The following is an 11903-nucleotide window of genomic DNA, read 5'->3' as shown; positions in this document are numbered from 1 at the left end:
TAGTTAGAGAAATTGGCTCATCTTCCATTCAATTTCTTTATTATTTGGCGTTCAACTAATTGTAACATACTATTTTCTTCTAGAGAACTAATTGTAACATACTAAAGATGTTGTTTAGAATGATTTTTAATTGTTTGAAATTATTATTTTTTTTAAGTAACCTATGATCATCGTGTATATATCTTTTTGTATGGATGTTATAAGGAGAGATTATACATTCCATGGTTCGGTCTTATACAAACTATTTGTATATGATATCCCCACATTAATGATCAGGATTAGTTCATTTGTAACACGTTTTATATCTATTGTAACAATTGCAAGGTGGATCGTATTCGTAACCATTGGGATAAGGGCTCTTATCCCTACATTACACACGTTTTTGTTATTTCTTAAACATGATCCAACTTTGTATGTTTACTACGTACATGTTTATGTTATTACATAAATAACTAGGGATCTTAGATTATGTTATTTTATCATGTTTGCATTATCTCAATCTAATTATATTTGCGATTCAAACACAATAAAGTTTCATTACAATTAAACTAATTTGATTGGATAAGTGTATATAGCAAAGTTTGTCAAATTATATCAATGATATAAGTGGATCACTGATAGACTATGTTGGACAGACCATACGAGTCTATGAGCGATAGTTTTGTTATATTTACAACAAAAAAAATTAAAAAATGTTGTTGTATCATGACGATTATTATTCATATTAGATGATGTATGATGATGATGATTATTATTCATAAAATGGGCATGAATTAGAGTGATTGATATTAGATTGTGTATCATTGTGTATGTGTGTGTTTGATATGTGGTATGTTTGTGAGGCAAGTGACATTCCAATTTGGAAGTGATTTATTTGATGATGAGAATTAGGCTTTAGGCATTAGCCGAGGGCCCGAGGCTTTAGGCCCCCTAGAATCTTGGCATTCGTGGCCTAACCGTACTGACCAAGTGATCTTCACCATCTCTTTTTTATTCTCTCTTTCAACATGAAATTTCGGATCACCACATGACTCTTTCCCTTTCTCCCCTTTTCAACTTTTTCTAACTGCCTTCCCCTAATTCCCTTTCCTCCCCTTCTTCTTTTTCTTCTCACGAGGGTTAATTCTCCTCGTGGGCTTCTTCTTCGTCTTCTTCTTCTTTCTTTCTTTTTCTTTTTTCTTTTACACCTTTCTCAAATTTCTCTTTCTGTTTCTCTCATTCTCCTCTTTTATCTTTCATTTGGGTTTTTGGGGGACTTCTTCTTCTTCTTTACCTTTTTTCCTCAATTGGGTCACTTGTGGGTGTGTTTTTATCTGTGCCATTGTGGTACGATTTTTGGGTTTTGATGGCTTGTTGATGTCTGTGGCCGTTGAAATCGGTTCGAGTTCAAAAGGGATAATAATGGGGTTTGATGAGAAAGACAAAGATGGGAAACAAGAGGATTCTTCTCCCAAATTGTTAGAGCGCAAGAAAGGTGAGGATGAAGAACAGGAAGTTGATGTTGTGCCTTCTTCTGGTATGACTAGGAAAATGAGTGAAAGCTCAATCTGTGCAACTGAAGAAGAAGACGATGAAGATGGAAGGAAAATCGAATTGGGTCCTCAATACACTTTGAAAGAACTTAACGAAAAGGATAAGGTCTTCTTTCTCTAATTTTCCATATTTGTGAACAATTAACATTTTAACTTTGTGTTTCTTCAATTGATTCTGAGCTTTCACATTTTTAGGATGATGAAAGTCTTAGGAGGTGGAAAGAACAGCTTCTGGGTGATGTTGATTTTGAATCTGTTGGAGGTAATTCAAAATTTAAAGCCCTAAATATGAACCCCTTTGAATTTGTTCTTAATTTATTTATTTTTCTCTTGTTGGTTGGTTGGTGTATTAGAAACTCTTGAGCCAGATGTAAAGATTTTAAGCCTAGCAATAAAATCATCAGGGCGACCTGACATTGTTCTTCCAGTTCCTGAAAGTGGAAATCCTAAAGGCCTTTGGTTTACTTTGAAGGAAGGTAGTCGTTACAGCCTTAAGTTTACTTTTCAGGTTAGCAACAACATTGTTTCTGGTCTCAAATATACCAATACAGTCTGGAAAACTGGAGTCAAAGGTAAATTACAAAAACAAAAAAATAACACATCACAAATCTTTCTCTCTATATGTTGTACACTCTGTTTTTGTATCTCTGCCATTAATTGAGAAATGTTGTTTTTGTTTTTTGTGTTTTGTATTTTTTTTTTTTTTTTTTTTTTTATATCCACAGTTGATAGTACAAAAGAGATGATTGGAACTTTCAGCCCTCAACCTGAACCTTATGATCATGAGATGCAGGAAGAAACAACTCCTTCTGGCATCTTTGCCAGAGGATCATATTCAGCCAGAAGCAAGGTCAGTTTTAGGATTTTCCAATAAGGATGGGCTAACATTAATCTCACCTGTTCCCGGACATGAAAATGAGTTAATCCATTTTGACCAACTACCCATTTAGGAGTTTACCCAAATACAATGCTTCAGGTATAAACTTCTTTTTGGAATTTGAAATTTAATTCAATCATTATACTAAAAAAAATACAAATTATTGTAAAAAATGATTACCAAGTAGAACTTAGTTTTAAAACTTCTTATGACAGTAGATTAGAAATTAAATTTGTAGATAAACTATAAAAGCTGAGTGTGATATTAAAGTTTGAAGGATAAATTTTGTGGGTAAATAAACAAAAATAATATGATAGAGAGTATACAAGAAAATAAATCTTTTACCCATGTACCTTATCTGACAATTTAAAAACAGACAGGGATATTAAAATTTGAATTTGAATGCTATTCTATGAATTTCTCTGCTCTATTATTTTTCTTTCTGTAAACCAATTAAAGAGTATCTATTTCAACTGTACCTGTCCATTTATGACTTGCATCACATGGCTTGACTGGCTTTTATCTCTCAGCTTTCACCTTTAAGATAAAGCAGCAATTTATTATTATTGTTGTTGTTGTTATTGTTATTATTATCATCACCATGGCTATCTATGCATTTGCATATGCTTATGCAATAAGTAACATGAAATTTCCTTATCTTTTCAGTCTTGTTTTAAAAGACATCGTTTTGTTTTGCGTCGTCTTCACATGAATATATGTCTGCATTCTTGTCTGCTTGTTTATTGGGTTTTTTTTTATTACATTTTTGGCACAGTTTGTTGATGATGATAACAAATGCTACTTGGAAATCAATTACACATTTGATATAAGGAAAGATTGGAAGGAGGAGCAGCCTGCTTAATCATACCCCTTGAATATTTCGGATCGTTCGGTGCTTGATTCAGCCCGAATCCGCTGCTCTACTCGGGTTTCTTAAGATGTTTAATTTTGCTGCTTTCTTATTTATAATTCTTGATCTTCTCAAAGTTGATGTTTTTTCTTCTTCTTTTTTGACAACGAGGATGATGAAGGATGTTTTTTGAACTAACAATAGAAAAAAAAGAAAAACAGAGATGAGTTAGATCTGTACTGTCAATAAAAAAGCTCAGCTTTGGTTTTTTGCTAAATGTGAAAAGGCAATCTTCTTTCCCCTCTTATTATTGTTATTGCTTCATCAATTTCTTCTTTTCTGTTTTTGGTAATATTATGTTTCTAATTTGGAAAAAATAATCCCAATAGATGCTGGAAATAAGTAATGAAGTGTTGTTAATCTTACATTTGGTTACGTATAAATTGCAATACTCATTGCCATTATTTTGTAACGCATAATATCTTCAAACAGTATGGAATTATTTTAGAAAAATAATGGAAATTAGATGATTAATATATTGGGATACATCATACATGAACATGTGCAATGCAACCACTCTTTAACGATGTTTGTTCAAAATCCAAGTAATTGGATGAAATGATTGTTTTTGCCCTACCCTTCATTTATGCAATTTATCGTGGCCAATAATCAAAATGATCAAAACCCTTTATTTTATTTCTTAAATAATCAATTTTGGTCATGATGTTTAATCATTGTTAGTCGTTGCTCATATCATATGGTTATATTATGTGGTGGTTTTTAATGAATTTTAAGATATTACATCATAGACTCTCCTTATTATTCTTTACTAAAAGTCGAAAGAGATTTACCAGAAAGTTTAACCAGAGATTAAATAAACTAACTACACAGTAGTTAACAAATTAACTAAACTAAGTATAAGATTATAAGTAAATAACAAACACTAATAATGTTTATGTGAACATCAGTTTGGAAATGAAGAACAATCAATCAAGGCTTTGGTAAACAAATCAGGTTGTTTTATATAGGCCAAACAAACCAGCTAAATAACTTTTCAACCAACTTTTTTTCTCTAGCAAAATGAAAATTAATCTTGGTACTTTAGATAAGTAGATTTATTACGTATAATTAAACTTGTAGAGTGATTGTTTAACCTTCAAATTTATGTTTAATTTCATATTTTTGAAAGTGATTTTTGGATGATGACGTGTTCCAAAAATGATTTTAAAATTATGGAGTTGTATTTGAAACATTATTCAAGTAATTAATTATAATAAATATATTTTTTTTTATTAATTTACTTTCTCTGTCTTTTGTCAAAAGTATTTGTATATAAAAGTTGATCATCAACTGTAGTCATAAAAAAGATCAGAGATGGTAGTTGGACGATGGCTAACAATAATCATCGAAAAACGATCATTAGAAGCTAGCTAGTGATAGTTGCTGAAAAACAGTCGTCAAAATTTGGTGGAGGATGTTTCTTGAAAATCGATTAGTAGCAATTGTTGAACAAGAGTAGATGGAGATGTGGATGTGTGTTGACAACAATTGTTGTCGAAAATGGTCACTAGAAGCTAGTTGGTGGCCGTCACAAAAAAAAGTTGTCAAAAATTAGTCGACAACAATTATATTGTTAGAAAGCAGTTGTCGAAAAACAATGACTAAAGGTTATCAACCTTGGTCACTGAAAAACAATCACTAGAAGTTGGCTAGTGACAATCGCAAAAAAAAAAAAAAAAAAAAAAAAGTGATCGTTGGAGGTTGGTTAACAGCGGTTGACGTGATCAAAGGTTGGCCAACGACAATCACCGAAGTTGGCTAATGACTCGATAAAAAATGATCACCAAATGTTGGTCAACAACGATCATCGAAAAATGGTTGTGGGAAGTTGGTTGACAAGAGCCGCCAAAAAGTGGTCGTCGAAGGTTGGTAATAAGAAAATGGTAGCCAAAAGTTACGAGGTAGACGTTGTTGGAGAAATTTAACAAATTTGAAAATTTTACTTTTTTCCAAAAATTTTTTGGCCAAGTCATAAAATTCATTAGTATGAGAAAAAATGTTGGCTGCCATTCTTATTCAATCATCCAAAGAAAAGTCATTTGGTTAGCCATCCTTCAAAATCAAGTTTGATTTTTCAAAAATCAATTTTGTTTCTTGATCGACGACAAAATAAATTAGATTCTTTTAGAGCAGAGTGATTTTGACAATGACGAAAGTGATTCTACCCGTGCTAAATTCACTCTCAAACACACTCTTCATTTGAGAATGGAAAATCTAATTCTTTGGAAGTTGCAAGACAAATTATTATTATAAAATGAAACTAGAGCACTCGATACAAAAACAGACAAGTTCTTCAAACATAACGAAGTTAATAAATAAATAAATAAAAGTTCTAGTAAAAGCAGCAAGCTAAAGGCCCAATACACTCTACTTTAGTAGCTGTGAGAAATAGTAGCTTTGGCCTTTGCTTGTTTGACAACCATAAAATTGGGTTACAATCGAGATAAACAATAAATCTAGTAGTAGACTGTCTATAAAGACGATCCACTATCTAATTTAGATCATAACACCATAAAGAGCCAAAGATTTGTGTTTAAAATGCAAAGAACGAATGAAAGAGTCTTTAATATATTTAAAAATATGATCCACACCAATAGGTTGAACCAAAATTGGACAATGCATCTTATATCGACATACACGACTAACAAGAAAAGATGGAAACCACTACCTTGGAAACAAATTCAACATGATCTAAGAGTGAATCATTCTTGTTAGAGTTAGGATTTGGAATCAAAACTTTAAGTCTAAATTTAGAAAAGAGTGGACATTAACAAAGCTTGTTATCACTTTGAAAGAAGCAATAAAACTTAGAAATTAAGTGTAGAGCTATAGAAAGGTTAACCTACCAATTCTAGCAATGCCTAGTTACCACATTGCATACCAAAGAAAGAAAAGAAAGACTTGCAAATGCAAAACAAAACAAAAAATGAGACAATCAAGAGCTATAAAAAGAAAGAAAAAAAAACATATGCATTATGCATTAGAAAAAGCTCACAAAAAAAAATAGAGATTCAAGTCGGTTAGGTCAAGTAAAATGTGTTGAGTTTCCTACCTAACAAAGCTTTTGGTAGAAAACTTTATTTTAGGCCTAAGCAAAACAATTCTCAACTGCCTACTTTTAGCGTTCTAAACATAGCATCGAGTTTGATTGAGGACTTTGAAAAGAGGAGGAATCCTCCCTGATCCACAGTAAGGGAAAAAAAGTCTAGCGTAGGATTGGATAGACCGTTAATAACGCATCGAGCAATGTAACTAAGACGACTTGTGTTGAAAAACATCACTTACATACTTGCATGATTGTTTGTTTTTTTTTACTTAAGTTGATGTTTGCATCACGTGCATGTTGCATGATTGATTACTTTTAGTAAATTTACTTTCCTCCCAACCAACAAAGACTAAGTAGGGGGAATCTAATTAATATTCTTGTCGTGATTTCTCAAACTGGAAAACATAAGTCTTCATGTCCACTTAGAAAATATGTCAAGTTGAAATTCTTGTTTTTCCAGCTGGTTAGTGTATATGTTGATAATAATTCTAATTCTTTTGCAGACAGTTGAGAAAGTTCTTGCTTGGGCTATTAGAAGAGAGATGGCACTTGAAGAGTATTGCAACAAGCAAACATTTGATATAAGTAAACTCAACTGTTTGGTACGTTTCTTCAGAATTTGCCTATATATATGTATTTAATCCTCTATACTTGTTTGCCAGGGTCTCTTGATTTAGCTTGACTTTGGTTGACCACTTTCACAAGTACAATTGTACAAGCATGAAAGAGTATGCAATGTTGTGCTTGGGCAAGCCAGAAGGACAAAATTATTCGCCTTGAGAGCCCCATGGACGGTGTTTTACCAACTGAAGAGTACATGGAGGAGGAGCTGTTGTTCTTCACACATGAGCGTAAGGTCTGAGTTTTTATATATAGAGATATTCATGCCTAGATTATTTCATCCTCAACTTTGATATCTACAATTTTTGTAGAAAAACTACGAAAATCACCTCGAAGTCCTAGGAGTTGAAAAAAGTTCAAGATGAATTGGAAAGTTACAGGAATTTCTATGACTTGGGTGAAAGAGAAGTGCTAATGGAAGAGATTCAAGATTTAAGAAGTCGGCAGCAATACTACATTGATTCACCCTCTACATCCTCGTGAAAGCAAAATTCTATTTTACAATTGACTTGTTCTAAGCCTATCGTTGCTCCACCTCTTAGTGCAATTCTTGAATCTTGACCAAGACATAACTCATTCGGCTGGGAAGGAGAGCAAATGGACCTCTCTTGTCGAAGAACTCAAAAGTGAACTTGAAACAAGCAGATTGTTAGCAAATAAAAGAAATGAGTGTCAAGTTGAAAGAGAGCGAGAGAGTCCAAGTTTATAAATGTCATTGCTGATGAATTTTCAGCACTTAAAATTGAAAGAGAGGCGCTATCTAAGAGATGAAAACAATGGACTTCAAGCTCAATTAAGAGACAATGTTAAAGATATGCAGGCTTGCAAGTGAATTGCTTGTGCGACTCAAAGAAGCAGAGGAAGGAGTTGGTGTTGCTCAGGTCAGTTAAAAAATGATATAGATTATTTTGCAATATTGTGTCAGTTTGCGTTCTTTCGTTCCATAGCATGCAAGCACAATTTTGACGGGCCTTGTTATGAAGTTGTTGATGTTAAAAGAGAAATATTTAACGAAAAAGTTAGTATTGTATGGTTTGGAGTAATACTAAGGTCGTTCAACTTTGAATTGAACAAGCTTGATGTATAGACTCAAGTTTTAGTATAAAATTACATGAAACTCAACTTTGCTTGCCAGTCATCTCTTGATAAGATAGTGACAAAAGCTTGAGTATATTCTCCTTCTTCATCACTATCATCAGACTCTTTGTCGGACAGAATAGACCCAAAGCCGCTCATTTTCTGTCTTCTTAGAAAATTTGGCCATTCAGCTTAAAAGTGACCATAGCCTTCACATTCTCTACATTATTTAAATGATTTGTCTTTCTTATCTTCTCCATCTTCATATGCAACCTTAAGTATTTTTCAAGCTTCTTTTGCTGTGAAAAACAAGTATTTATTAACTTAAATACATTTTGATCAACTCCATTATAAATAACATTAAAAACACGAGAGTAGTCGAGAGAAGCTTGATTTTCAGCATCAGGCGAATCATATTTTGATTTTGATGTAGATTTACCTTGAATAGTAGGTGGTTCTCAACCAGAGATGACAGCTTTCCAGGTTTTAATGTTAATTAATTTAAGAAAAGCTATCATATAATGAGCCTTTCAATAAGTACAATTTGTGTCATCTAAAACTGGAGGACAAGTTGTGAAGCCCCTTCCCTAATCGATTCCATTGAAAACTCAATGAACCAGTGTCAACCTGCTCTGATACCAATTAAAAAAAATATGAACGTGAGATATTCAAGAAACTTGAATGGGTGACTAAAATAAAAGTTTAGATCCAACAAAGATTGATATATAATGTATGTTGGAGTTGAGAGAAGTTTGATCTATATTTGCAAAATGTGGTAACAAACAAAAAATGCAAACCTAAATCCTTCTTTTCAAGTATTTGACAATAGTGGAGGCCTTGGAAAGAAATTGTGGGTGTAAAAGTTACAGATGGCAAAACAAAATAAAAATCAGGAAGAAAGTTGATATGTATGTGAAAGTGAGTGGGATGACATGTGTTTAAGAGGTGGGAGGTTGATCTCTCATCTTTATGTTCTATAAGGGATAGAAAAGTAAAATTGGAATTTCACCTTTACTAAAGCAAAGCAAAGCAAGCGATTCTCTCTCTCCAAAAAAAAAATATAATAATACTCTCTTTTTTTAAATTCTCATCTCTTTCTCTTTTTCTCCATTTATTTTGTTCAAACTCCGAGCAAATGGAGAGAGCGCCTTGAAGAGAGTACTTTTCATATTAGATTAAAAGCTTCAGCCCCTGGGCATGGCAGCGCCGATGAAGAAGCTTGTGGCGGTTCTTACAGTGGCATTTGTTTTGCGAACAGCGGTACCGGTTGCCGGAATGGAAACGCACCATGTGGTTGGCGGCGACAGAGGATGGGACGTCGATTCGGACATCGGCTCTTGGTCGGCCGGAAGAATATTCAGAGTGGGAGACAAAATTTGTAAGATCCACTTGTTTTGTTTATGCGTTTTATTTTCCTGAGTTTGGATTCCCGGAAAATGGAAATCGGAAACAATGGGAAAGTGACAAATGGAATTATTGAACTTTTTCTCTTTCTTTTATTTATCAAGGATTATTTTCCTTTTAAATACCATTTTAAGTTAAAAGAAAAATTAGAAAGTTTAAGAACCATTTGAATTTAAAAATTGAAATTTTCACCATAGTTTAATTTAGATTTGAAATTTTGAGTGAATTATGTGCAATAAAGTTGAGTGGTGGTGGTGGGGATGGTGGGTGGGGTGCAGGGTTCGCATACTCTGTGGCACAGGGTAACATAGTGGAGGTGCAAAGGAAAGAGGAATATGAAGCGTGCAACGTAACCAATTTCACGAGGATGTATAGTGACGGCATAGACATCGTGTCCTTAAATGGAGAAGGAATTCGGTACTTCGCTAGTAGCAAAGCCGAGAACTGCAAAAATGGCTTAAAACTTCACGTACAAGTGCAAGCCCAGGCCCAAGCCCAAACCACTATGAACGACGTGGCAGATAATGATTCGGAGGCAGTTCCACCTACTCCTTCAACCTCTTCTCCACCACTCTTCACTCCCCCCACCCCCCTTTCTTATCTCACTCTTTTGCTTCTTGCCCATGCCTTTACTTAATTAATTGCTGCATTACATAAACATGTTGTTTCCTTTTAATAAAATCAACTCTTCTACTTCTACTTTTACGCCATTTGTGTCTTTCTTGCCTTTTACTTTCTTTAATCTTATGCCAATCTTATTTATATTGCTTACCTTATATACATTCCATATTCATGGTGATAATGTAGAAAAAGATGAACTCAAAACCCCATCTTTCCTCCTAAATTTATTTATATGTTATCATAATTCTATAAACAAACAAAAATACTTAAATCTATCACTTCTTCAAAAGTAGCTTTTTTAAATCTCTAAAACCCAAATATTATTTACTCAATGCTTCATAACATTCAAATTCATACCAATAAAAAATGCACCTCTCTTTAACAAATAATAGAGTTTATATCAGGTATGTTTTATTTTAATTAATTTTTGTTGTGATGTAATGGAGTTTTGGTTATTTGTATGTAGTGAAAAGATGTTCGAACTTGATAGTGTAGGATAGAAAATGTGTTTGGAGGGAATTTAAAAAATTGAAGAATGTTTGACCTAATTTGTTTGCGTTTAAATAATAAAGTAAATGTAAGAAAGTAAATTAAAAAGATAACTGAATTATAAAATAGGATAAATTGGGAGGAAAAAAAAGAAAAAGGAAAAAGAAGATGAAAAGAAAAGTAGAGTGGGAATGAGTATGAATTATGATCCACCATGGAAAAGGAGATCATCGGATGCTCCTAAAACGGTAGCCACTCTGCTCCTCCAAATCTCACACAATATTCCACTTCCACACTTCTTCACCCTCCATCCCCCTTCCTCCATGAATACCACCACCTCCTTCTACTACACCACCTCTTTCTCCCACTCTTTTCACAATCACGATGACCATTCTACCCCTCCCAACCCCACCCCAATTCTCATCCAACCTCCTCCTCTCCTCCACTCCTCTGCCGCCTCCAAGATCCAAGCCGCCTACCGTTCTCACCGGATCCGCAATCTCTTCAAAACCATCGCAGCCGTCGACACAGAGGCTGATCAGATCCAGACTCTAATCCAGCGCCAGGAGACGGTCGACGCCGTTAGGAGCAACCAACTCGAGAAGCTCAGGATGAACGAGGCCTTGATGACTCTTCTTCTGAGGCTGGACTCGGTGCCGGGGATTGACCCCGCGGTGAGGGAAGCGAGGAGGAAGGTCAGCCGTCGGATCGTGGGCCTGCAGGAGATCTTGGATGCCGTGTCGGAGGCGAAGGTGGACTTCAACGGATGGGATTGCGACGGACTTGTGAGGAATTGGGACGAGACAGTGGCGGAAATGGAGGCGGAGGTTTGCCGGGAGAGAGGGGGCGATGAAATGGAGAGGTTCTGCGCTCAGTACTTAGGGTTCCGTTGCTTCCAGAGGTTTCTCAGTGGGTCATGATCTGGTGTGGTGTTGCGTATAGTTGTTTTGAATGTGTTTCATTAGATTTAGACACGTGTTTTATTTGTATTATTATTATTATTATTATTATAAAATGTAATGTATTGTAAAATTACAAAAGGATATAATGTAGTGGAACAATTGTATTGTATGTGTTTACAAATATTCTAGTGTTTATTTTATAGAGCTTATTACGATAGCCTTCGGAATTAGAAAGGAGTCTAAATTATGCGTTTTCAAAAATAATTATATTTTTATTTACACATTATTTGATAATCAATTATTTTTAGAAATACACCCGTTCATGTAGAAAAACTATGGAATGCACACTTTATATGCTATTTATGTACCTTTATTAAAATATTTCAATTTTGTTATTGGTATTTGCAAGCTATCTAAGAATCAT

The 11903-nt window shown here is 34.2% G+C and overlaps 2 protein-coding genes across 4 annotated transcripts; both read left to right on the top strand.

Moving 5' to 3' along the window:
* Positions 1–1006: 1006 nt before the first annotated feature.
* Positions 1007–3564, top strand: LOC101220114 (rho GDP-dissociation inhibitor 1). Of its 2 annotated transcripts, none has more exons than XR_004215872.1 (5): positions 1007–1638; positions 1728–1794; positions 1886–2104; positions 2258–2508; positions 3185–3564. XR_004215872.1 is itself a non-coding variant. In XM_004139497.3 (5 exons), exons 1-5 carry the CDS (start codon positions 1357–1359, stop codon positions 3269–3271), a joined length of 780 nt encoding a protein of 259 aa, XP_004139545.1. In that variant the 5' UTR covers positions 1014–1356; the 3' UTR covers positions 3272–3564. The 2 variants fall into 2 exon arrangements, 1 of the variants encoding a protein (XP_004139545.1); XM_004139497.3 differs by having other exon boundaries at positions 1014–1638; positions 2258–2382.
* A 5487-nt stretch (positions 3565–9051) lies between these two features.
* LOC101219878 (BAG family molecular chaperone regulator 5, mitochondrial) lies at positions 9052–11699 on the top strand. Of its 2 annotated transcripts, none has more exons than XM_031888683.1 (2): positions 9052–9441; positions 9746–11699. In XM_031888683.1, exon 2 carries the CDS (start codon positions 10769–10771, stop codon positions 11495–11497), a length of 729 nt encoding a protein of 242 aa, XP_031744543.1. In that variant the 5' UTR covers positions 9052–9441; positions 9746–10768; the 3' UTR covers positions 11498–11699. The 2 variants fall into 2 exon arrangements, with proteins under 2 accessions (XP_031744543.1, XP_004139544.1); XM_004139496.3 differs by having other exon boundaries at positions 9746–10177.
* Positions 11700–11903: the final 204 nt, after the last annotated feature.

The sequence above is a fragment of the Cucumis sativus genome, chromosome 1 (genome assembly GCF_000004075.3).
Source record: "Cucumis sativus cultivar 9930 chromosome 1, Cucumber_9930_V3, whole genome shotgun sequence".
Classification (NCBI taxonomy): Eukaryota; Viridiplantae; Streptophyta; class Magnoliopsida; order Cucurbitales; family Cucurbitaceae; genus Cucumis; species Cucumis sativus.
The sequence above is the reverse complement of the archived record's forward strand: the minus strand, read 5'-3'. Positions and strand labels throughout refer to the sequence as shown.

Bases quoted from the DNA above. Each gene is read 5' to 3' on its own strand.
- LOC101220114 (XM_004139497.3), top strand. From the start codon at position 1,357: ATGTCTGTGGCCGTTGAAATCGGTTCGAGTTCAAAAGGGATAATAATG. The intron at 2,105-2,257 runs GTAAATTACAAA...TTATATCCACAG, and splicing joins CTGGAAAACTGGAGTCAAAG to TTGATAGTACAAAAGAGATG. The intron at 2,383-3,184 runs GTCAGTTTTAGG...TTTTTGGCACAG, and splicing joins CATATTCAGCCAGAAGCAAG to TTTGTTGATGATGATAACAA.
- LOC101219878 (XM_031888683.1), top strand. From the start codon at position 10,769: ATGAGTATGAATTATGATCCACCATGGAAAAGGAGATCATCGGATGCT.